Raw genomic sequence first — 26,008 nt, 5'->3', positions numbered from 1 at the left:
TTTACAGTTAACTCCATCTCCCTGCTGCCCTTCCCAACAGTAACCCAAATTACTGCTAGTGTTATCAGTCTGTCTTTTTCCTCTGAGCTTCACAAGCAGTCGTCTTTCAGCAGCAGGAGCCTGAGGTACAATTACTTGATTGTCTTCACAGTCATAGACACTCACATCACAATCACACGAGTCACATTTGTGATGGATCCTTACGCCTGTTTGGTTTCCAGAGCCTCCTTTTTGGATAAATCTGTGTCTGCTGGATGTTGAACTCCACGCCTAGTTTTCTACTGTAGACGAACTGGGACAGCTGGTTAGCAATGACACTGTTTAATTTACAAACAGATGAGGTGGTGCTGGCTGTCTTTTTGCTTTTTACCAATTGAGGTAGACATCTGTAAATAGCACCAGTATCCTGTCAGGTTGTGAGCTGACTTCAGCTCATGTCAAGGTTCTGCGTGAGCCTGTCACAACACCTGCTTTTACAATGGGGTGGACTGAGAGGGATGGGGGAAAGTCAAGCTTGTGTGTGCTTGTTGGAATTAAACTGTCTTTGTTAATGCAATTTTTACTCTTCAAAAGATTGCAGAGCATGTTAAAGGGTGATGTGAAGTGATGTTATGTAATGTGGTGAGACAACTTTATCCAGATTTATACCTCACCTGAATTCAAAGAACTGTTAGCTGCATGAGAATTAATATTATCTGCATATTATCATTTTTCCTGTATGAAATGGGTGAGACTGTCTAAAGGATTTGTACACAATTCATTTACATCAACATTGCTGACAAACTCGCACTTAGACACCAAATAAAAACCGATCTGAGATTGGAGAAGATTTTATTTAAAAAATACCTGCCTTTAAAAAACATTAAAACAAACAATTAAAAAACATTAAAAATGAGCATCATATCATCATTATAAACAGTTTAAATAAAGGTCATACAGTGATTGAGGAAAGGTTTGTGAAGTAAACTTCAAGTCATGTTGTGTTGGGTGTTGAAACAATCTGAGGCTACAGCGGGGACTCGCTTCATGTGGAATTTCTCTCCTGTGAAATCTGTCCTTCACACCTTTTCAGACATACACATATACTTCTAGGTTCTAGATTTAACATGGAGTGGTTGTCCAAGAATAAAGGTTGCCCTCTAGCTTGTAAGAGTAGATGCCTTTTGTTTCCTGTGTGTTATTTGGGGGGGATGGTACCTTTTCAAGGACAGGCTTTCAGGATCTAAAGCATCTTTCTGAGAGGATTACCTAACATGATATCAGCAGGACAATGCAGTAAAATCAGGATTGCTCAACAGAGCAAACACAGGGAAAATTTAACGCGCATACAAACATGGAATTGAGCAGGTTAACTGTAAATTGAAATGGGAAATGGGATTGTGCTCTGTGGGACTGTCACCTGTGTTAACTGTGTGGAAAAAATTAAATACAACATTAAAATACTCAACATGACATAAGTAACTGAAAATGTGAGAGACAGCAGACAATTATGGATAATCATAAGTGTGCCAAAGCATTTGCAATTTGTTCAAAGTAATGAGAAACTGCTTCAATGATAAATTGATGATGTGGGTTGAGCAGGTAGTTTTGAGAATTTCAATTCTGATCTGAGAGTACCAAAGCAACTGAGAAAAACTGTAACATTGTATTTAGTTAGCCATGGCATCAGAAAATAAATCACTGTGACCCCTCAAGTTCTTCTGTTGTATCAAGATTGCTTTTAAGTTTGTATGTTAGTTGTAACAAGGTCATTCTACAGTACATCAAGAGGATCATGAAAGATATACAGTTAATGTGTTCGCCCATAGCACTACAGAAGGAACTAAAGCTTCTCAGGCTCATGCAAAATGAATCCCACAACCTCAAGTATCATAGAATCATAGAATACAGTACCCTGGTTCCAGACCATAGACCCCGCCCACTCAACTGAGTAGGCTTGCATCTCTGGTCTGGCATACTGCAAAGAATTTGTGATTTATCTTGTCCAAACAATGGACGGACCAATGAACGCCGGGGGTGGGGGCGGGTCTAGCGATTAGCCAATCAGCGCCACGCTAATGGTGACCGCTGCAGATCCTACAGACCACATTAACGATGCTATCGAGGTATTTCGCCACTACTCGCGTTAATGGAGGACCAAATTAAGGAAGCTGCTAAACTGGATTTAACGGCGATGCAGCTGGGCGTGCACTACGACGGAGACATTTTAAACGGGCAATGCTCACTTGTTTTCGGCACCCCCGAGGCATGGATACTAATGATGTCAGGTTCTGGGTGAGTCGTTGATCTCTACTGATTGGTTAGAGAAAAATCAAATTCCCTCCCCCTTGTAAATCACCTTCAATGGAGGCGATGTCAGACTGAAGGTTCTGAGAGCTTCAGTCTGACACTCAGGCTAAGAATACAGGCTCCAAGTTCAGAGACTGAGCTGAAGCTCCTTCATTCATTCTAAAGGATCAGTGAACACAGCTGCAATATTGCTTTAGTTACCATAGCGGTAGACATGGCATATCAATATCATTGTCACATCGTGAATGTGCGTAAGACTAACAGAGAGGACACAAACTGTATGTACATACTGCATGACTGCATTTTCATGTCCAGCTTTAGCAGTAGTGAAATCTTTCTCCATGCATCAAGAGCATAGAGGTAGATTGACTACTTTTCATTTTGCATGGAGTATGACATTTAAAGCCATGGTGTGTTACACCCTCCAGACTCTGCTGGAGAAGTGACCGTGTCGTGGCTGTGCAGCATGCATCCATCATGGGTTGAAGAACACTGTGTGCAGGTGTTCAGCAGGAATGAATGAGGCGTTGCAGGGCTTGGATGAGGATGCATGCCGCAACATGAGCAGGAATCAACAGCACAACACAGTCATGATATCACAGAGGCTTCTGACAGATATCAGGACTGCTTTGTCTAACTCGTGCTCATGATGTGTCAGTATCTATGACAACACCACTTCTTTCCTGAGATAACGTTACTCAAACTAATGATACCCAGAGGATTGTGAAAGCTCTTGATAAGTGTGGCTTTGCCCTAAACAGCTAGAAGAGATATCTGTCTTAAATTGTTAAATAGCTAATGCCATGTTCACACTACACAACTTAAACCCTGATTTTCCATTCACTGACCGTTTTTGGAGCTCCCTAAGAAAAAAAACAGATCAGAGGCAATTTGGCTTTGGCTTGTTGCTAGCAAATAGGTGCTCGAGCGCTATGTGACACATGCTGAAAGGCTCGCTGATGCATTGCAGACACTCCCCAGATATCTATCATGATAATTATCTGGACTTTTCCAAGGTGCATGTGTGTGTGTGTGTGTGTGTCTGTGTTAGAGGGAGGGAGGGAGAGTGACAGAGAAGGTGGACTATTGCACACAAAGTTTCTGAAAGTTTTATCCTAATAACTTACGCTGCTTTATCACTTTTTGACTTTGATATTTTCTAGTAAGCACTACCCTGACCTGAAGTACTCATCGAGATTCTTCCTGGTGAAAGATCTTGTGTGACAAGACTCCCGCATACAAGACAGAAGTTGTGTAGTGTGAACAGAACAGCAATCTGACGATTTTAAGTCATGTAGTGTGAACTTAGATTAAGGTGTGACACCATGTGCTCAGCATGGAGATGTCTTTGGTCTCAGGGGGGAGACTGCATCCTCCCTGGGAAGGAGTGAACTTCAAGCTTGTCAGAATGTGAAAGAGTGACACCTGAGATTTGAAACAAGCAGCATTTGTGAACACTATCTTTGTGGATTTAATGTTGGTGACACTGCAGCCTCTTGCAGTACACCTGGACTCCATTAGCTGTTGGCCCTGGTGGTGAGTCGTTGGTTATGAGGTGTCATGCTGTAGTTGGGATCATATTACAGAGGCATTATCCTGATCAACAGCCTTTCTGACAGGACTGTCCTCCAGGGCCAAGTCCACCTCCAAAAAGTCTGCTTGTTCACTGTCCTGAGATATTTTCTCCACCTCTCTGCTCATGCCTTCCTCTTTGTTTCTGCTCTGTCTTTGACACATGGCAGACTTGGCTGGGCCGACTAGAGCCAGGCAAATAGCACTGAGGCCCATTCCCACCGCACAGGAATAGAAGGCAGCACCGTAATTCTGTGTGACATCCACCAACACACCTAGAAGGTAAGACAGCTGTTAGGAAAGCATTACGGAGAGGTTCACTGATGAGTACAATCAGAGAAAGGGCAAACAGTAAATGTAGCAGAGACTTTGTACCTCCTAGTGGCGGCCCTGCCAGCCCAGCAAAGCTCTGGATACAGACATACACTCCCACAGATGATGCCATCTTGTGGATACCCACCACGTCCTCCTCAGCCAGCATTGGGATGTGAGTGGAGCCGACGGTGCCCATGAAGTAGCCATAAAGGGCGCAGCAGACTACTAGGCCCCAGAACTCCCACACAATAGTGAAGGCCACCAGCACCAGGCACAGCAGAATCACACAGCCCAGTAGCACCAGGGTCTTCTTGCAGCGGACTTTGTTCAACACCACCCCAATGGACAAACGGCCAAAGATCTCGGCCACAGCCATCACGGAGAGCGTGCAGGAGGCCATGCTGGGTTCCACACCCCGGCTCTTGCTCAGTTCGATGATGTAGAGCTGTGGGGCAAAGAAGCCCAGCGTGGCGAACAAGCCAAAGAGGGAGTACCAGATGAAGGCACCATCTTTAAGCACAGAGAAGTCCAGAAGTTTGGGGCTAGAAGGATGGAGAGCACCTGCCTCTACCATTACCTCTACTTCTGCCAGTTCGCTCTTATCCTCCTTGACAGGGGTGGGGGGTGAAGACAGTGACAGCTCTTTGTCCCCTGTGTCCTGCACCTCCCCAGCTCCTGCAGTCCTCAGGTCTACGTTTGAAGCAGAAAGGGAGGTGACACCTGAGTCCTCTGAACCCTGGGAGATTCCTGAACTGATGGAGGTCCTGGTTTGTTCATTCTCCAGCTCGTAAACAGCCTCAAGCTGCTTTAGAGAGAGAGATTCTTTGTCTGATTCACCATCCTCCTTTCCAGGCTCCGGCTCAATAATGATTGGACGAAGGAGAAGCCCACAGCCAATCACCAAAGCCTGAAAGATGCCGAGGACAACCAGACAGTAGCGCCAGCCAATGTGTTGTTTCAGTTTAGTGAGGGCTGTGGAGAGAGCACACGTAATTGTTACAATTACATATTCAAGGTCCACTTTTGTTCTGATTTTTTTGACCGCTTCTCACTGTATTCCTTGGTAGATGGCAGAGTCTGAAATCAACACCTGCTTTGTGCCAAATGCAGGTACATTTTGTGTTTGGCGAGTAAATCTGAGAAGGCTATCCACAACACTGGCAGCCAAATCCTAATCAGCTAATCCTTGACTCAACATGGACATTTGTGCCAAATTTGAAGAAATTCCCTACAGGTGAACTTAAGATATCACATTCACGAGAATAAGACAGACGTATGGATGGACAACCCCAAAAACATAATGCCTCAAAACACAGCTACTATCTCCAGCGTGGAGGCATAAAAACTATGGTGAGATTCTCGTTTCATACAGACACAGACACAAAGACACACACACACACATACAACCAGATGTGTTTTTACGCACGTAAAAACAGTGTCTCAAAATTTCACTTCACTGTGGACTGTATGGGACGTCAGCTACTCTGCTAAACTATCACTATTTAACACAATATCTCATTCACTCAGTGAAATAAAACTACTAATACTACTACGGACCTGATGTATATGTGACTAAAAAAAGACAGTTCATTATTTTGGTCAGCAAAATACACCCGGCCAGTGGATTGAAAAAGTCAATTTCAGACAGGAAGATTGAGTTTGCTCAGTTATTATCATTCAATAGTTTCCCCCACTTCTCAACGAGTCAAGCATTCATCTACTAAACCACTTGTTGGCACTGTGGGCAGTAGTTGAGTATTCTACAGTAGTTAATGTGTACTAGGGCTGTGCTATATATAGAAAATTTACCTTCATTTCGATATCAACATGTGTGATAAAGGTATTGCAAAAGACTGCTGAACTGCAATGAATAGTATATTTATATGTGCCACATGATCACACGTTGCATGTCAATGTCTTTGGCCAATCAGGTGGAGCCTACTGCCCTAGATGCCAGGAAGTAATTGTGAACAACCAATCCATGTTGAAATAGTGACATTGGGTGACTTAACTAGTTTTGAAAATATTTTTCATCTCACAGAAACCTCAGAGTGAAACGTGTTTTGGATGTTGTCATGATGCGTTTTTGAACTGATGCTTTGCACAGATCTGACACCTGTCCACATCACATCTGTTCTCTGAATCTCTGACAATTTCACTTTCTCACTTGATATTATAATTACTCTCAAAAATAGTTCCACTTTACAATTGGCAGTAATAAGCAATGATAAAGGTTGTATTTTATCTAACTGCCCCTCTGAGACAGAACACTCACCAGGAGCAAACATGAATATGGCGAAGGATTCGCCAGATGAAGCAACGGAGGTGACAAGTGCTCGCCGCCTGGAGAAGTACTGGGCTAGGATGGTGACGGTGGGAAGGAAGCTGAGGCAGTAGCCGAGGCCTGTTAACAAAGGACAAGAGAAAAAGGGGACATGACAGCCACTGGCCCAAATGGTAGGAACACTGCATGGCTAGTGGCCTGGGTCAAAGATCAAGGTGTCAGCTCAATCCCTTGTCAAAGGTGGCAGGCTGCGTGAGATGATTCAGCTTTGCTACAGCTGCTGCTGAAAGACAAAAGGCATGTAAAGACACATAAGAGAGACAGGGGGAGGGGAGAAGGAGGTTGTCAAGTTAGCTGTGGTCCATTTCAGAGACACACACGGTAATCACAGCAGGAGAGCTAACTAATACTGACAATCATTTCACCAAAGTGTTCATCATCCAATCTATTACTGTCATTCAGTCAATTTATTCCTTCCTCCTCAGCCACTTCCTTCTCCGTCATTCCTGATCTGAAAGGAAATTTAGTGTTTTGGGGGAAATGTGAGGCTGCTCCAGTTTTTCCTGCTCTGCTCTGTTATGTCACTCCTTCCTAAAGAATTAAGATAGCAAAGCAGACCCCACTGCATGGTGTCTAGAAGAGGTTGATCACCTCTCAGTCATTGGTCAGTTCTGGAAGAAACAGATTGATTCAGATTTTGTTGTTAACGCTGCTAGGAGTCCCTTCAGTTCATTAATTACAAGGTGTTAAACAAGACAAGCACATCTGTAAGAGCAATGCAGCCATTCTGTGAATGGCATGTCACAATTACACACACAGAAACAGACACAGTCAGACAGATACATGGATGGATGGATGGATGGATGGATGGATCGATCAGTCCCTCCAGGAGTTTGCAATGTTGTGATTGCAACAATTACCACAAATTCAGCTAATTCCCATGGATTCTGTGCAATCTTGCAATTTTGTCCAATCACTGCAACTTTACCATACAATTGACTATTTCAAACAGGTAAAATCTCATTTCATTTTAGAGCTGTGCGCAGCATATTGATTTTGGCAGCCCCTCTCTCTAGCCCCTTTTACACTGCCAGATTTTCCATGAATGTTGGGCTGTTTTGCTGGCAAGCTGCATGCGTTTAGACACGCGGAGCCAGGTTGGCGAGTTGATCCGAGGTGCCAAATTTTCCGCCTCGTAGGGTAGACATATTGGCGGAACCCTTTCAGTTTAAACAGACCGAGGCAGCCTTCCGCAACGGGAGGGGCTGTTGAAGACTTGTGGGAGGAGCTGTTGATGACGCCACATGTGCGAGCCACTGGCGGTGGATAAACAGCTGATAGCAGGAATTAGTGAGCAGCTAGTAGCAAGAGGGAAAAGCAAACCTGACAGACACTGTAAAGATGAGCAACTGGGGAGACAAGGAATTGCGCACCTCCTTGCCCTTGCAAACGAAGAGGCCATTAACCATCAGATGACAGGAACGGTGAAGAAAGGGCCGACTTACGAGAGAATCACCAAAGCACTGACTAGCCGCGGCTTCCCTCCCATGTCACTGGTTATGTCACACGCTGAGCTACTTGTTTTGTTACTTGCTCATGCCCCCCATTGCACCGAAAAAGGCGTATTCTGTATAAACAAAAGTAGGTAGGCGGCATTTTGCCGCATTCCCCAATTTTGCTTTTATACTGCCAATGCTGAAAAAAAGACTGATTGGGCTTTCCTGCATATTTGCACAATTCCTATCTAAAAAGGGCTTCTCTCTCTATTTATCATGGGGCTGCTGGTGTGGGACCACAGCTCTGTGACTAAAGTCAAAGGCCTCTAGTTTCGCAGACCGGGCGAGGTGGAGGCGCAGCGCACCTGTGCTTCGCCAACTGGGTGTGGCCAGGCAGATTTTGCAAGTTTGGCACACCGTGCGTGCTGATGCAGCTACTCCTCTTTCCCACCTCCGTCCCGAGGTGAGGGAAGAGAGAAGGCGTGGAGTGGGTTTTACACACATCACACCAATCAAATGAGCCCCTCTCTCTCGCCCTTAAATGTGCTGCACGAAGGAGTAATGAGAGTTTACTCAATTCGCCATGGCAGAAGAGAGCAGCAGCGTAAGATGGCCAAACTTCTCCCAGGAGGAAACTGATGTTTTGGTCCGGGAGGTCCAAGCTCGCAATGTCCGAATATACGGAACTGCGAGCAGACCTCCACGGGAGGTCGTAGCCAGGGAGGAGGTCACCACAATTGCAAATCAATGTTGCATTTCTCTCGTGCGCGCGCAAGCTCTCTCTTTCTCTTTTGCAGTCTCACTCTGTTTCTTTTCTTTTGGCTTTTCTAAGATGACAGATGCTGAATATATGCTCCCTATCTGATAGGAGTGGGGGAAATTTCCGATTCTTAGATGCATTGCGATTCGGACGTAGACGAATCTGAATTCACAAACGTCCAAATTTCGATTATTTAAATCTGTTAATTAGAATAATACAGAAGGTTCTAAATAATGCGGAACTAAGAAGCGCAGTACGTGTCATCTCCGGGACACTTTGGGATGTGCACCTGGACCGGACATGCCGACACGCACACAGAGGAAAACAAACATGGCTGACCGCCACTCACCTCGCCATGAGATCCGAACAGCTCCTTCTAATTTAAAAGCAGATGTGTGGAAACACTTCGACTTCTACAACGTCGACGGCGGAAGCGAACTGGACAAGAGCCACGTTATATGTAAGCTGCGTCCTGCTAAAATAAAATACTTTGGCAACACAACAAACATGAGAAGCCATGTAACTCAATTCCACCCGACGGAGGAGTCAGGGAGATGGCAGGCTGTTGTTGCTGCTGCTATTAGTGCCGCTTCCGACCAGAGAACAATCAAGGAAGCCGTTAGAAAGCTGCCACCCTCATCGGAAAAGGCGAAGCGAATTACGAAGGCCATCGCGGCATTTATTGCCAAGGATTTGCGTCCTTATTTCGTCGTGGAAAATCAGGGATTTCGAGCACTGCTGCATACATTGGAGCCCAGATACACCATCCCATCACAACGCTATTTCACCAACACAGCCATCCCGACCCTCTACAACCAAACCAAAACAAAAGTCATGGCCTCGCTGTTGAAAGCACATAGGATCGCAGTTAAAGGTGATGCGTGGACGTCTGTCGCCACCGAATCATTTGTTACTCTAACTGCGCATTTTATCTTGTGATTTAAGATACCTGTTGTTACCTTCGGTTCCGTACAACCAAGTTGTAACTTTCCAGTTTGCACGCATTTCCACTTATATGTTTAATAAAATATAATGGAAATGAATTCAACTGTTTCTTATTACAAATGCACTGTTTTTAAAAATCGTAAGTGTTGAATGCTTATTCAGTGAGACAAAAAGAAATGTGTGTTGTGAAAAAGTGCATTAATATACATAAATTAAAGATGCATCAATAATCGTTTCATAATCGAATCGTAGTCCCTGAATCGTAATCGTTATCGAATCGTGAGGTGCCCAAAGATTCCCACCCCTACTATCTGATGCTGTGGCTGTTTGTGGTTGGCTGAGAGGGATGTGAACTCATTAGTTTGCAGCTGTGTTAATCAAATCAGGTTGGGTTTGCCAAACGGTGTCAATCCCCTTTGATCTGACATCAGATGTGACGAGACAGTCGATATAGAGATACATTTATGTGCTGATTGCAGATAGTTGCATTGAATAGTGGTTTTTGTGGCTATTTATGGCATTGTTAATGTGCCTGACATTCCGGAAACCTGCCTAGGTTTTGGTGACGTGTGCACACTGTCCGCCGGTCAGCCAAACTTTCACTTACACCGGCTGCGTTCAGTCTGCGCTGACAGTAGACCTGGTTTCAGCTGGCGAGCTTTTAGCGCACCTTCGGCAAAGCCTTTTGGCACAAAACTGTCACTGCGCCAAGCTGGATCTGTCGACACCTCCCCCTGCTGCGCCGCCACACCCATCTCAGTGCACCTCGGTCTGCCAAACTACCAAACTGAGCACACCTCGGGTTGCACTGCTCGAAACTAGCTCTGCGTGGGGTTCGCCACCCTGCGCAACTGTATTCATCTAATGTAAACCAATGGTAATTAAAAGGTTTAATGACACAATAGAGCCATTTTGCTGTCGGTGTGAAGATTAACGGCACAGTGTCAGATGCTAACCACTGCTGAAGGGATTTGGGCCAAGCAGCAAAATATGACGGCTAGTGATACAATCATGTTTAGTTCGTGCTAACTGAGCAGAGAGAGCAGGAGGAGAGCAGCTCATGGAGATGGTCCTTTGGTGCTGTGTCGAATGGCAGCAACAGCTGATTGGCAGTGACTGGCTGTTGCTGCCCCCAACCCAAACCATCCCCACCAACACAAATAGATTCTAATTCTGTGGGAAGCACTGAATGCTACTAATAATATGCTTCAAATTCCAGACAGAATCTCAACTATTTTTGCACTTTTTACATGCCCCCACAATTTCAATGGGAAAAAAAATGCCTATAAAAATTGCAGCATGTGGCACATTTGAAATCAGGCATTTCAGGCTTCAATGATATCAAAATGGATGGATGGATGCTGCTGAGTATGCTGGTTTGAGTTTTATAAGTACCTGAGACAATACCGATGGTGATGTACATCTCATTGATGGAGCTGACGAAGGCAGAGGTGATGGTTCCCAGGCTGATAAGGAAGCCTCCCATCATCACCACAGGACGATAGCCAAAGCGGTTGCTCAGCATCGTGGACAGGGGGGCTGGGGTGGGGGTGAAAGACATGGCAGTCCTTTGATTTAATCATTTCAACTCAATTACATATATGGGGCATTCTACGGATTTTGTGCAAAGTGCTGTCCCTTAACAAAAAAACAACAAAAATGATCTAATTTAGTATTTAGACATAGATATTTACAAAGATTATGTTATGACCTATTTAAACCCAGGACATTAAATGAAAAAGTGATAAGCTAAATATATACAAAATCACCATTTATAGGTTACTTTCTGTTGGGAAGTAGCTGTCCCCAACCCTGACCTCTAAAATTCAATTCATGTAAATAACACTTAAAACATTTTTCATATTTTTTTCAAAAGTGTGATTTAAAACATCTTTGTGATTAAGTTTAAAAACAAGTTGAAAGATTTAGATGTATTGTGGGATTCATTTTTAAATTAAGAAACTGTGCTAAGAAAATAGTGTCCCTTGTTTTCATGTCACTACTGAAACACAAGAGTTTTAATGCACTGGTTGAGTCTAGATTTTAGCCACACCCCTCAATTTTCTGAGAAGGGGGGTAGTACTGCACCCCCATCCTACGGGACTGCTCTGCTCTAATATACTCTGCTCTACTATACTCTACTATGCTCTGATTTACTCTATTCTGCTCTGCTCTGCTCTACTCTACTATACTCTGCTCTACTCTAAAATCTGCTCAACTCTGCTCTACTCTACTCTACTCTGCTCTGCTCTGCTCTACTCTACTATACTCTGCTCTATAATCTGCTCGACTCTGCTCTACTCTACTCTGCTCTACTCTATTCTGCTCTGCTTTGCTCTACTCTACTATACTCTGCTCTACTCTACTATGCTCTGCTCTGCTATACTCTATACTGTGCTTTACTCTGGTCTACTCTACTCCACTTTACTCTGGTCTACTCTATAATCTACTCTACTCTTCTCTATTCTGCTCTACTCTGCTCTGTTCTTCTCTACTCTGCTCTGTTCTACTCTGCTATACTTTATTCTACTCTGCTCTACTCTACTCTACTATACTCTGCTCTACTCTACTCTACTATACTCTGCTCTACTCTACTTTGCTCTACTCTGTTCTGCTCTACTCTGCTCTGCTCTGTTCTACTCTGCTCTACTTTGCTCTACTCTGATATACTCCGTTCTGCTTTACTCTGCTCTACTATGCTCTGCTTCACTCTGCTCTACTTTGCTCTACTCTACTATACTCTGCTCTACTATACTCTTCTCTACTCTGCTCTACTCTACTATGCTCTGCTCTGCTCTACTCTACTGTGCTGTGCTCTACTCTATACTCTGCTCTACTCTACTCTACTCTGGTCTACTCTATAATCTACTCTTCTCTACCCTACTCTGCTCTATTCTAGTCTGCTCTACTCTGTACTCTTCTCTACTCTATTCTGCTCTGTTCTACTCTGCTCTACTCTACTATATTCTCCTCTACTCTGCTCTGTTCTACTCTGCTCTACTCTACTATATTCTCCTCTACTCTGCTCTACTATACTCAGCTCTACTCTACTTTGCTCTTCTCTGCTCTGTTCTACTCTGCTCTACTTTGCACTGCTCTGCTCTACTATACTCTACTATGCTCTGCTCTATAATCTGTTCTACTCTGCTCTACTATACTCTGCTCTACTCTATATTCTGTTCTACTCTGCTCTACTATATTCTGCTCGACTCTGCTCTACTATACTCAGCTCTACTCTACTCTACTTTGCTGTTCTCTGCTCTACTCTGCTCTGCTCTACTCTGCTCTACTCTACTATACTCTGCTCTACTTTGCTCTATTCTACTATACTCTGCTCCACTATACTCTTCTCCACTCTACTCTACTATGCTCTGCTCTATTCTGCTCCGCTCTACTCTACTCTGCTCTGCTCTCTCAAAAATGTAATTGTTTTATTGACCACAAAACATTTGTCTTTGTCTTTGTAATATTCCCACCATAAGGCATACAGTACAGGCCAAAAGTTTGGACACACCTTCTCATTCAATGCGTTTTCTTTATTTTCATGACTATTTACATTGTAGATTCTCACTGAAGGCATCAAAACTATGAATGAACACATGTGGAGTTATGTACTTAACAAAAAAAGGTGAAATAACTGAAAACATGTTTTATATTCTAGTTTCTTCAAAATAGCCACCCTTTGCTCTGATTACTGCTTTGCACACTCTTGGCATTCTCTCCATGAGCTTCAAGAGGTAGTCACCTGAAATGGTTTTCCAACAGTCTTGAAGGAGTTCCCAGAGGTGTTTAGCACTTGTTGGCCCCTTTGCCTTCACTCTGCGGTCCAGCTCACCCCAAACCATCTCGATTGGGTTCAGGTCTGGTGACTGTGGAGGCCAGGTCATCTGCCGCAGCACTCCATCACTCTCCTTCTTGGTCAAATAGCCCTTACACAGCCTGGAGGTGTGTTTGGGGTCATTGTCCTGTTGAAAAATAAATGATCGTCCAACTAAACGCAAACCGGATGGGATGGCATGTCGCTGCAGGATGCTGTGGTAGCCATGCTAGTTCAGTGTGCCTTCAATTTTGAATAAATCCCCAACAGTGTCACCAGCAAAACACCCCCACACCATCACACCTCCTCCTCCATGCTTCACAGTGGGAACCAGGCATGTGGAATCCATCCGTTCACCTTTTCTGCGTCTCACAAAGACATGGCGGTTGGAACCAAAGATCTCAAATTTGGACTCATCAGACCAAAGCACAGATTTCCACTGGTCTAATGTCCATTCCTTGTGTTTCTTGGCCCAAACAAATCTCTTCTGCTTGTTGCCTCTCCTTAGCAGTGGTTTCCTAGCAGCTATTTGACCATGAAGGCCTGATTGGCGCAGTCTCCTCTTAACAGTTGTTCTAGAGATGGGTCTGCTGCTAGAACTCTGTGTGGCATTCATCTGGTCTCTGATCTGAGCTGCTGTTAACTTGCGATTTCTGAGGCTGGTGACTCGGATGAACTTATCCTCAGAAGCAGAGGTGACTCTTGGTCTTCCTTTCCTGGGTCGGTCCTCATGTGTGCCAGTTTCGTTGTAGCGCTTGATGGTTTTTGCGACTCCACTTGGGGACACATTTAAAGTTTTTGCAATTTTCCGGACTGACTGACCTTCATTTCTTAAAGTAATGATGGCCACTGGTTTTTCTTTAGTTAGCTGATTGGTTCTTGCCATAATATGAATTTTAACAGTTGTCCAATAGGGCTGTCGGCTGTGTATTAACCTGACTTCTGCACAACACAACTGATGGTCCCAACCCCATTGATAAAGCAAGAAATTCCACTAATTAACCCTGATAAGGCACACCTGTGAAGTGGAAACCATTTCAGGTGACTACCTCTTGAAGCTCATGGAGAGAATGCCAAGAGTGTGCAAAGCAGTAATCAGAGCAAAGGGTGGCTATTTTGAAGAAACTAGAATATAAAACATGTTTTCAGTTATTTCACCTTTTTTTGTTAAGTACATAACTCCACATGTGTTCATTCATAGTTTTGATGCCTTCAGTGAGAATCTACAATGTAAATAGTCATGAAAATAAAGAAAACGCATTAAATGAGAAGGTGTGTCCAAACTTTTGGCCTGTACTGTACGTTTGAGGAAATATGATGCAACCTTAAAAACAGAATAATGGTCACTACCGAAACAGGACAGTCACTACCGAAACAGTGCAGTCACTACCGAAACACTGGGTGTTTTGTAAAAAATAAAGTATATTGAGTTATCAACTAAAGTATTATGATGCTAATCGGTTACATTTATGTTCTGTTTCATCAGTTATTAACTCTGAAATCAATCTGATCAGTGTTATGCATTTTACAAAGAAAGATTGCATTTAGATTTTGAAGAATTCTATAATTTGAGCTTTGAAATTTGTTAAAATATTAATTTTTATAGATTTAATTGTAAAAACCTTCAGTCAAAATTTGTAAAAAATTAAATCTTTAGACAAGGGAAGGAACAAGCATAACAGGTTGATATATATTTTGTGATAGAATATAATACTATATGTTTCGGTAGTGACAAATTTTGGGAGAGGAAAAACATTCCAAAACAGTCTGAAAATACAATATAAAAATTTACAGTCATTTTACTAGATATGTGACCTTAACATATGGTACAATATATATAGGGATAAAGTTTTGGAAATAAAACATACAAAATTTCAAAATATTTCCATCCTAACTTTGCACACATTCGGTAGAATGCCCCATATACAAAAATAGGCATTGCAAATGTGATTTGCAATGCGATTAGGGTCTGAACGTTTTTTGAGTTGCATTAATCTGCTGCTGTTTTGCTGTTACTGCCATTTTGTCCCTCTAATGCACCCTGACTTGTAGTCAAGCGCTGCAGTGATGGAAAATGATGACACCACTGCACTTTTGAACGGCTCCTTTCAATTTAAAAATCCCCCACACGGCTCAATTGACATGTCAAAAGTAATATGCACCTTGTGACAAACAAAATTAAAATTTCACTGAAGTACTTCCAGTTTGAGCTACAACCTACAAGCTGAGCACACAGTTGCAGCTAATCAGACTGGTGTCAGAGGGCACCTGCATCACCAGTGTTGGCAAAGCACTATTTAGGAGTGTGACTCACTACAGACCTGTGGATGAAACAAAATCGAAGAAGTTAACTACATGGGTGACAACTGACTGCAGACCACTCAACATCATAGAAGACTCGAGTCTAAGGGATGTCCTCAGATTGGAATGTTGTGACCAGTCATATGTCTTACCGCAATGTTAAAGCAAGGAGCAATAGTTTCACACATACAGGACCTGTATGAATCAGAGAAAGCAACTAAACTGGAACTCCTGTAAAGTGCAAATGTTGTCACATTACCTGAGGATCATTGGATGTCAGGGAGTTATCACCCTATTAACACTGATTGGACATTGCACTCATTTGCTTTACCACTAAGTCTTTGTCCTGCACACGTGTGTCATAGTGTAAGAAGTCGATTACAAAAAAAGGAAACAAGAAAAGAAAGACATATGAGTAAAGCCCTAATGACTGACCAGTGAAGGTAAAGATGAAGACACAGATGGAGATGACCCATGACACTCGGCTGTTGCTCTCCCCGAACTCTTCCATCAGATCCTGAAGGAAGACGCCCAGGCTCTTGAGGGTCCCATAGGTGCAGACCTCCACCAAGAAGAAGGTCGCGGCCACAGCCCAGCCCCAGCCACCATCAGGCACCTCTGGGTAAACATTTGGACCCAAACAGCCCAGAGAATGGGGCCCCCTCATGGCTACAGTAGGCCACCTGGAGGAAGAAACAGAGATTACATCAGTGAGATCATTTTAAAGTCCTACTTGAAGTTGAATTTGATTATATTTGTGGGCAGAAGAACTCCAGTGTTCAGACCACAAATGAAACAAGTATAAGCTAACTAGTGCATACCTTGCTACCTCCCTCTACCTCACTCCCCGCCACTTTGACCTTCAGTCCTTAGTGCTGTAGTGACTCCATTTCAGCCAGCACAAACCCCAGCGCTGGGGTCACAGTGGGCTATTGGCCAGCTGTAGCTCTGGGTCACCTGTGTAACGGCACGGCAGCAACAGAACAACAGAAGGTTTGCTGACCTGGCAGTGAGTCAGAGCGGTCCAGAATCAGACCCCCCACCCTACCAAATGAGCTGTAAAACCAAATCAATATTCTAACAGAGGCTAAAAGGCCCTGATAGCTGCCGAATATTTCCTTTTGTCCCCACTTCTTTTACACATAGTTATTTGATTCACGTTGGTATAAAATATTGGATACAGGGTTTCCCCCAGAAAAGTCATAAAGCCTAGTATCGTTTGACAGGGGCCGGCGGCTAAGTGTCTTTTTGACAGGGGCCACTGACAGGCTGATGGCAGCATTACGGCAAGGCCCTGTAGTTTCTGTGAGAACAGAATCATAGATGCTAACTTCCCCACCAATCACCCTGAACCATGCCAAAATACAATCTAACTGTTCCGAAATAAAAATCTTAGTTTTTCTCTATTATCATTAGTTCAAATCATTCCATTTTCCATTCAATTATTTGAATGTTTGTTTTGATTTTGATGTCAACAACGCAGTCAGCTCACACACTGTTAATGCAAGTGTTGGCTGCTGATTTGGGGTCCATGTCATTGGTCCGAGAGCCCATTGGTTCGACATCCCATTAGTCCGACTGTCCGCAATGCTGAACGGCTTGCGGCGGGCATATGGTGCGCCGCGACCGGCTCTGGGTCAGCTGGGAAAGGCTTGAGGCGGAGCAGGCTCACGGCTTATGTGTTTGTCACTTTCTTTTTCATTAACAGGGCTTTACAGCATACGACATCCCTCTGTCCTTTGGACCCTCACAGCGGATAAGGAAAAACTCCCCAAAAAAAACCCTTTAACGGGGGAAGAAACGGTAGAAACCTCAGGAAGAGCAACTGAGGAGGGATCCCTCTTCCAGGACGGACAGACGTGCAATAGATGTCATACAGAACAGATCAGCATAATAAATTAACAGTAATCCGCATGACACAATGAGACAGACAGACAGAGAGAGAGAGAGAGAGAGAGAGAGAGAGAGAGAGAGAGAGAGAGAGAGAGAGAGATGCAGGTAATGACAGTAGCTTACAACAACATTATTGAAAGTAATAATATTATAGTTATAGTTCTGGCTACTGTGGTACAATATGTTGAAAGTATGTATTAATATCTGGCAGTATACATGTGTGACAATAGTCATATGTGTATAATAACAGTAGAAGTATGACTAATGACTAATGATGGCAGCAGCAGCAGCAGGAGGCATCTGGCAGGACCACGGCAGCAGCACAACCACACATGTCACGCTATCCAGGCACCGCTGCGATATGAGTTAATCTGAGAGACAGTGGAGCACAAAGGCTCCGGAGAAGAAGCCGATGGGTTTAATATGGTCGGAACAATGGGATGTCGAACCAATGGGCTGTCGGACCAATGGGCAGTTCCCGCTGATTTGTTAGCTAGCATTAACTGTGACATTACCATTAAACATAAAACCATCTAACGCTGACTAAATGGTAATGTTGACGTAACTCTGCTTTGTGCTGTGTGTGTGTTTGTTCATGTTGTCAAGTATGGAGCTTTATCCCTATCTTTATTCAAGAGAGTGGTCTATCAGTTTGAGAGCATTATTTATTGATTTCACGCTCAAAAACCCTGCCCTCGCACTCAAATAGCCTCTGCTTGTGTTTGGATCTACTCTGTTTCTGCTCAAACTGTGTGCTCACACTCAGATACCATGTTGCTTGCTCTCAGATACCATGTTGCTTGCACAGATTTCCTGCTCGAGCTTCGGCTTTTCTCCTCGCACTCAAACTGTTTCTGTGCGCTTGCGGAATTTCTGCTCTCAGATTTCTGCCCTGCACTTGGATTTTTTTGTGTAACAACCCTATCAAAATCCCCCAACCAATAGAATGCCAGATTTACTGTTGACCAATGAAATGATCCCTGCCTCCTTGTGGGCACGCTCGCTTTGGTATTAGAGCGTCCCTTCCGGGCGGGTACTCTTTAACCGGGTTCATCCACTCCCACCCTCCAGGGCTTTATTAAATGTTCTCTCCTTGCTTTCTTTACCACTTTTAGAATAAAGTGACTGTTAATTTACACACGTGCGCCATATCTATCTATCTATATATATAGATAGATAGATAGATATATATAGATACATATAATATGTATTATACAACAGTTAGTTCCGACCGAGTAATTTGATTGGACGAGAGGCATTCCGTGAGTGCTGATATAGAGTACAACATCATTGGGACATGTAACAGTAAAATCACTCTGCTCACAGGTATTATAAATATAAATACAACCGTTAATTCACCAACTGTCACACTCGCTACATTGAGGCAAACTGACACTATAGTGTTACACCAAGAAGATGAATATTTTCCCCCACATTACAATTGAATTAAATTATGAGTGGTCGTCAGGAGAGGACGAGGAAAAGGAAAGCCAAGACTCTTTAGTGCAGACCTCCAGGTGTGTTTGAATCCGTGCCAACATCCAGGTTTGCCAACATTTCATCAGCCGAACTGGACGAAGTTACACAGTTGCAGATCAATGTAAATACAAAGTAGCTTGTGAGTTCCTGGCGTGTGTGCTGCATTGCCTGGCAACAGACTGGGGGAACTGGGTTTTTTTTCGCGGAGGTACATAACATACTTAAATAATTTATTTCATCACCTTTTGTTAACATTTCCTTACTCAGCATTGCTGTTTAAGCTGTTGTTGAACTGTTGTATAAAAGCAATATCACACTGGAGGTCGTGACGTTATACAGTAGGCTACAACGTATATATATAACTATATATATATATATATATATATATATATATATATATATATATATACATATATATACAGTACAGGCCAAAAGTTTGGACACACCTTCTCATTCAATGTGTTTTCTTTATTTTCATGACTATTTACATTGTAGATTCTCACTGAAGGCATCAAAACTATGAATGAACACGCGGAGTTATGTACTTAACAAAAAAAGGTGAAATAACTGAAAACATGTTTTATATTCTAGTTTCTTCAAAATAGCCACCCTTTGCTCTGATTACTGCTTTGCACACTCTTGGCATTCTCTCCATGAGCTTCAAGAGGTAGTCACCTGAAATGGTTTTCCAACAGTTTTTCCACTTCACAGGTGTGCCTTATCAGGGTTAATTAGTGGAATTTCTTGCTTTATCAATAGGGTTGGGACCATCAGTTGTGTTGTGCAGAAGTCAGGTTAATACACAGCCGACAGCCCTATTGGACAACTGTTAAAATTCATATTATGGCAAGAACCAATCAGCTAACTAAAGAAAAACGAGTGGCCATCATTACTTTAAGAAATGAAGGTCAGTCAGTCCGGAAAATTGCAAAAACTTTAAATGTGTCCCCAAGTGGAGTCGCAAAAACCATCAAGCGCTACAACGAAACTGGCACACATGAGGACTGACCCAGGAAAGGAAGACCAAGAGTCACCTCTGCTTCTGAGGATAAGTTCATCCGAGTCACCAGCCTCAGAAATCGCAAGTTAACAGCAGCTCAGATCAGAGACCAGATGAATGCCACACAGAGTTCTAGCAGCAGACCCATCTCTAGAACAACTGTTAAGAGGAGACTGCGCGAATCAGGCCTTCATGGTCAAATAGCTGCTAGGAAACCACTGCTAAGGAGAGGCAACAAGCAGAAGAGATTTGTTTGGGCCAAGAAACACAAGGAATGGACATTAGACCAGTGGAAATCTGTGCTTTGGTCTGATGAGTCCAAATTTGAGATCTTTGGTTCCAACCGCCGTGTCTTTGTGAGACGCAGAAAAGGTGAACGGATGGATTCCACATGCCTGGTTCCCACTGTGAAGCATGGAGGAGGAGGTGTGATGGTGTGGGGGTGTTTTGCTGGTGACACTGTTGGGGATTTATTCAAAATTGAAGGCACACTGAACCAGCATGGCTACCACAGCATCCTGCAGCGACATGCCATCCCATCCGGTTTGCGTTTAGTTGGACGATCATTTACTTTTCAACAGGACAATGACCCCAAACACACCTCCAGGCTGTGTAAGGGCTATTTGACCAAGAAGGAGAGTGATGGAGTGCTGCAGCAGATGACCTGGCCTCCACAGTCACCGGACCTGAACCCAATCGAGATGGTTTGGGGTGAGCAGGACCGCAGAGTGAAGGCAAAGGGGCCAACAAGTGCTAAACACCTCTGGGAACTCCTTCAAGACTGTTGGAAAACCATTTCAGGTGACTACCTCTTGAAGCTCATGGAGAGAATGCCAAGAGTGTGCAAAGCAGTAATCAGAGCAAAGGGTGGCTATTTTGAAGAAACTAGAATATAAAACATGTTTTCAGTTATTTCACCTTTTTTGGTTAAGTACATAACTCCACATGTGTTCATTCATAGTTTTGATGCCTTCAGTGAGAATCTACAATGTAAATAGTCATGAAAATAAAGAAAACGTATTGAATGTGAAGGTGTGTCCAAACTTTTGGCCTGTACTGTATATAAAACTATAAAACTACATATATATACATATATATATATATATATATATATATATATGTAAGGGATAATGTATAGTGAGCCGGTGACTGTTGAAAAATAACTCCCGACAGGGGAAGAGGGTGGGAGTGAATGAACCCGGTTAGCCTGGGGGTGACAGGACGTTCTCTAGCTTGTGATGTATGTAATTGCGGAAATGAGAAAAAGCAGTGGGCTATTTTATCTTAAAAATAACAACTTTAAATTAAAGCTGCAAGCAGCGATGAATGGGCCCTTGCACCTTCGCGCAACTTGGGGGTGCTGGCAGGACGCCAGCTGACGCTGCAGTTTATTTCTCTCAAAGTCATAAACTACTTCCTATTTCGTGGCGGTACACCTAAGTTTGACGCCTTGCCACGATCACGCGGATTGACGAAAACTAATAACTTTTCTTCTTCAAGGTCTTCCTCCCAATCTTTAGGACTAGTTCGTTAAAATTCAACACGTGGGAAACGCCAAAACTGACCACAGAATTCAAAATGGCCAACTTCCTGTTGGGTTTAGGCAATGGGTCCAAGAGACTTTTTTGAGCATCTGGGCATGATACACGTGTGTACCAATTTTTGTGCATGTTGATCAAACATGCTGAGGGGGCTGCTCTTTAAAGGGCGTGGCCAAGCTATTTTGCCACGCCCATTGACAAAACTCATAACACTTGTCCAGACCTAGACTGTTGAGGAGGATGTGAAGTTTCAGGCAAATTGAACGAAATGCACTTAAGTTAATGCCATTTGTTGTGATATGGCGAATGGTCTGCCTTCGCCCCGCCTTCATGGCAACACCGTTTGATGAAAACTCAGTTTCCACAATAAATCATCATCCAGGTCTTATGGCTTTTTGGACCAAGTTTGAGGTGGATCTGGTCAACTTTGTAGCAGATATACGTCATAGTAAAAAAACATGTCATTTCCTGTACATGTCATTTCCTGTATAAACACACATAATTTTCCTCTTAAGAACTATATATTAATGTGTAAATAAGTAGATATTAGTTCATGGGTATTTGGGGGTATGTATAAACAGGAAGAATGATGTATGTTCATATTGTGTATATTTTCTATATTCATTTATTCAAATATAAAAAGATAGAAAGTCAAGTTGATTCAGATATATATTCATTCATTCATTTATTTTCTGTAACTGCTTATCCTTTTGAGGGTTGTGGGGGGGCTGGAGCCTATCCCAGCTGACATCGGGCGAGAGGCGGGGTACACCCTGGACAGGTCGCCAGACTATCACAGGGCTGACAATTAAGAGTCACCAATTATCCTGCATGTCTTTGGACTGTGGGAGGAAGCTGGAGTACCCAGAGAAAACCCACGCTGGCACGGGGAGAACATGCAAACTCTGCACAGAGGGGCTCCCCCAACCCGGGTTCGAACCAGAACCTTCTTGCTTTGAAGTGCTAACCACTACACTACCTTCAGATACTGTATGTAAATATTAATATTTATCAATATTATTGATATTATATATTTATATCTATTGTTGTAAGTCATGAATAATTGGTAATTCATATAATATACTAAGACATGTTTATATTTTCTAGATATTTGGTAATTACTAACATATATTAAAGGATTATTTTTATGTGACAAAGTTAAATGGTAATAAAAAGTTAGAAAAGTCTAAGGTATAGGTTAATAGGAAGTTGTTTGTTTCTTTTCACTCAGTGACTTGTAAAGAAGGGGTGGGATTTAATAGGTTTATACTTCCCCTCACTCCTTTTCAGATGTGCAACTCAAAGTAACTAGCCTATACATTGACTATTTGCTTTTACATTATGCTTGTCATTATTTGTGAATTAACTTTCTTTATTTCTGTCTGCTTATTTGTACGTTCATGTCTTTTTTCCCATTTGAAATATATATCAAATATCAATATCAAATTATAGCTGCAAGCAGTGATGAATGGGCCCTTGCACCAACTGATGCTGTTCATTTCTATGTTAGACCCTGCACACAGGAGTGAGATGGTATATCCTTCACAGAGCATTGGCGTTGGATTGACCTATTGCACATATTGTACCACTTTCTGTGTCCAGTATGTGGCACTGGAGAATACCGTTATTATAAGTTATTATAAGTCATATTGCTGTGAATCAGTTTTAGACCCGCCATGAAGTCTTTCTTCCTGTTGCCAGTAGGTGGCACGATCATCACAACACCTAATGTGCATGCAGCTGGCTTCAGGCCTGGAGCCTCATAAAACATATCAAGTCTGAGGCAGACTGGACTATGTATTCTGGAGTTACACCCACTTCCTGTTTGATAGTGAAACATTGACATTTGACAACTCACCACGGTCACACATTTTGACAAAAACTCAAGCTTTAAGCAGCTTTTGATGTCCAAGGTCTTAAGATGGGACCGACAATGTTTGAAGTTAGTCAGATCAAATCTGTAGGAGAAGTTTGCACAAAAGTGGCACACTAAATTCAAAATGGCTGACCTCCTGTTAGGTTTAGGACATGGCTCTGAAAGGCTTTTTGTACGTCTTGGGATGTTACATATGCCTACCAATTTTCATACCTCTAACAGAAACGTATTGCGGGTCTGCATCATTGAAAGTTTGTAGGAGGCACTACCAAGCCCCCTTGGCAAATCGGAGGAACAAAATTATATATAACACATTTTAGGACTTCTGATGTGTGTGCCAAGTTTCAAGAGTTTTCAAGCATCCCTTGCCTTTTAAAAACTATCTTTCTGTTTTGTGGCAAGTGGTGCAACGCCACAGCCATGGCGTTCGATGAAAAGTCAAAAGCTTCATTTCTGAGTATCAACAAGGTCTTAGCATTTTTATGAGAAAATTTGAAGTGGATTTGATTAACCTGCTAGAAGAAGGACATCAAAATATAAAAACTGTAATTTAGGTGGTGCTGTGACTATGATTCAAAATTCCTTTTATGGCAGCTGGTTTCACTTCAGAAACATGTCCCATTGTAGCTGAACTGTTTGTCCCATTTCACCTGAATGCATGAACTACTCACCCTTCCCCATAAAAAGTAAAGTGTAATGTGAAAATATTTTGACTATGAGTCAAACATTTAAGAAAAAGCCACATCCTTCAACCATTTTTGTTGTTATACCCTTATTGCAGCAGAACTCTTACAACATGAGAAAATCAACATGACACATGGCTTACCCTGGAAGTTCTGGAACCAGCAATTATTGACTCTTTTCTCTGCCCATACTAGTTATCCCAGACCAATAAAAATGCATGTTTTCTGTAAAGCACATTTGTAGTAACAATGCAATACCATGTTCGTTGACTGGCTGCTAATAAGCAAAGAGCCCCATTTGTCCTATTTTACCTGAGGTCCCACATTACCTGACAACCCTTGGTGGTCCCTTCCTCTGAGCAGCAGAACAGGTTCTACTTTATATATAATGATGTCATAGGCTACATGCTTTCATCTCTAACAGTTCAGTGACTTTTCTTAGCATTTATTAATTCGCTATACAGCTGAGATCCACAAACAAATGATACTGCATGAAATGTTTATAACAATGTCCGACGCTGTTAAAAAAAATCACAGAACATGACTTTTTTTTTAGATCATTTTCAGACCGCAGTGCAGAGGTGGAGGGATGATGTCAATGTGCCGCATCCCAGCAGCAGGAAAGCCAGCAGCTTGCAGCTTAACAGTTCCTGCTGGGTTAACATCAGATGCGTGAAGACTATACGCTACATAGCCTATTTATTTGCCTTTAATTTGTTGTTTTTCTTCCCAGGTGATTTAGGCCTATCTGCCTGCCTGCCTGCCTGCTTGCCTGCCTGACGTAGCAGTTGTTTTACAGATGTGCCAGTAACAAGTAATTAACTGTGTTCTGGCTTGTTTTTCTCGGACAGCAGAAAACTATCGAGCCTTCGTTATTTTTCATCAAGACTATGGTTGAATAGGAAGCGCAGCAGCTATGCCTGCTGCCGCTGTGCTCCACAGCGAGCTGAGGCTCGGCAGCATCTTGCAGCTGGAGTTGCCAAGTTGGCATCTTACTTACCGGCAGCGTTGAGGTGGTAAAAGCAGCCCTCTGGTGTATAAAGGCCGGTTTTCCTATCTCGTCGTCATTTTATTTTCGCTTTAAATTACCTATAATGTTAGTTATAGACCCATTTATGAAGCAATCATTTACGTGTTTTTTTTCTAAATTCCTTGAAAGAACGGTAATATCTAAGCCACTTGGTCCCGCTGCTACAAAAGGGCCCGAATACTAAAGGTGATGTCGCTATGGTCTATCTTCGCACTGCCGAAGCTATCCGCATCTTTTCTATTCTCTGAATTATTTCCTGCCTGTCTTGGCAGCTCTTTACCGGCTCAAGCCGGTATTCACACTGAACGCGGACGAGCAAAACGCTCGGCTTCATGAACGCGCAGGGCGTCCCTCGTCTGCGTCTCGTGCTACAGCAGCCGCGTGTGCTGCTCTGATGCCGCATTCAGTGTCCGGGGGTGGGGTCCGCAGAATAATAAAAACCGTTAACAATGTTAACCACAAACATAAATGCAACTAATAACCGTGATATAGGCCTATAGTAGGCCATAATGAATGTGATCACAATATCACATGTGACGGGAGTCGTACGGTCTTTTATTCGTAAGCTTTGATGTCATTCATGGGCTTATTTCATGGCTGTTAATTCATAGAATGCCACGATTCGCAAATAACTCATCTGCCATGTGTACGCGTCAGGGACGTTACTGTAAACAAGATGAGCACACAACTCTGCCATAAACAATACGTTTACATAAAAGCATGTCCA

General features: G+C 42.9%; 1 protein-coding gene across 3 annotated transcripts; it reads right to left on the bottom strand.

The window, feature by feature from the left end:
* Positions 1-814: 814 nt before the first annotated feature.
* slc16a6b (solute carrier family 16 member 6b) lies at positions 815-25,625 on the bottom strand. Of its 3 annotated transcripts, XM_033644984.2 has the most exons (7): positions 25,252-25,625; positions 16,601-16,736; positions 16,215-16,462; positions 11,057-11,200; positions 6,452-6,580; positions 4,237-5,148; positions 815-4,136 (listed from the first exon to the last, which is right to left on the bottom strand). In XM_033644984.2, exons 3-7 carry the CDS (start codon positions 16,444-16,446, stop codon positions 3,865-3,867), a joined length of 1,689 nt encoding a protein of 562 aa, XP_033500875.1. In that variant the 5' UTR covers positions 16,447-16,462; positions 16,601-16,736; positions 25,252-25,625; the 3' UTR covers positions 815-3,864. The 3 variants fall into 3 exon arrangements, with proteins under 3 accessions (XP_033500875.1, XP_033500873.1, XP_078017331.1); XM_033644982.2 differs by lacking the exon at positions 16,601-16,736; XM_078161205.1 differs by lacking the exon at positions 25,252-25,625 and having other exon boundaries at positions 16,215-19,486.
* Between the last annotated feature and the right edge of the window lie 383 nt (positions 25,626-26,008).

Source organism: Epinephelus lanceolatus, chromosome 18 (genome assembly GCF_041903045.1).
Source record: "Epinephelus lanceolatus isolate andai-2023 chromosome 18, ASM4190304v1, whole genome shotgun sequence".
NCBI classification, from domain to species: domain Eukaryota; kingdom Metazoa; phylum Chordata; class Actinopteri; order Perciformes; family Serranidae; genus Epinephelus; species Epinephelus lanceolatus.
Note: the sequence above shows the minus strand (reverse complement) of the source record. Positions and strands in the feature narration are given on the sequence as shown.

What these genes read in the sequence shown, in the direction of transcription:
- slc16a6b (XM_033644984.2), bottom strand. Translation starts at nt 16,446, where the DNA reads ATGAGGGGGCCCCATTCTCTGGGCTGTTTGGGTCCAAATGTTTACCCA. An exon ending in CTTCATCTTTACCTTCACTG is followed by an intron (nt 11,201 to 16,214) that starts GTCAGTCATTAG and finishes CCCCCACCCCAG; the next exon opens with CCCCCCTGTCCACGATGCTG. An exon ending in CATATTCATGTTTGCTCCTG is followed by an intron (nt 5,149 to 6,451) that starts GTGAGTGTTCTG and finishes CTCTCTCCACAG; the next exon opens with CCCTCACTAAACTGAAACAA.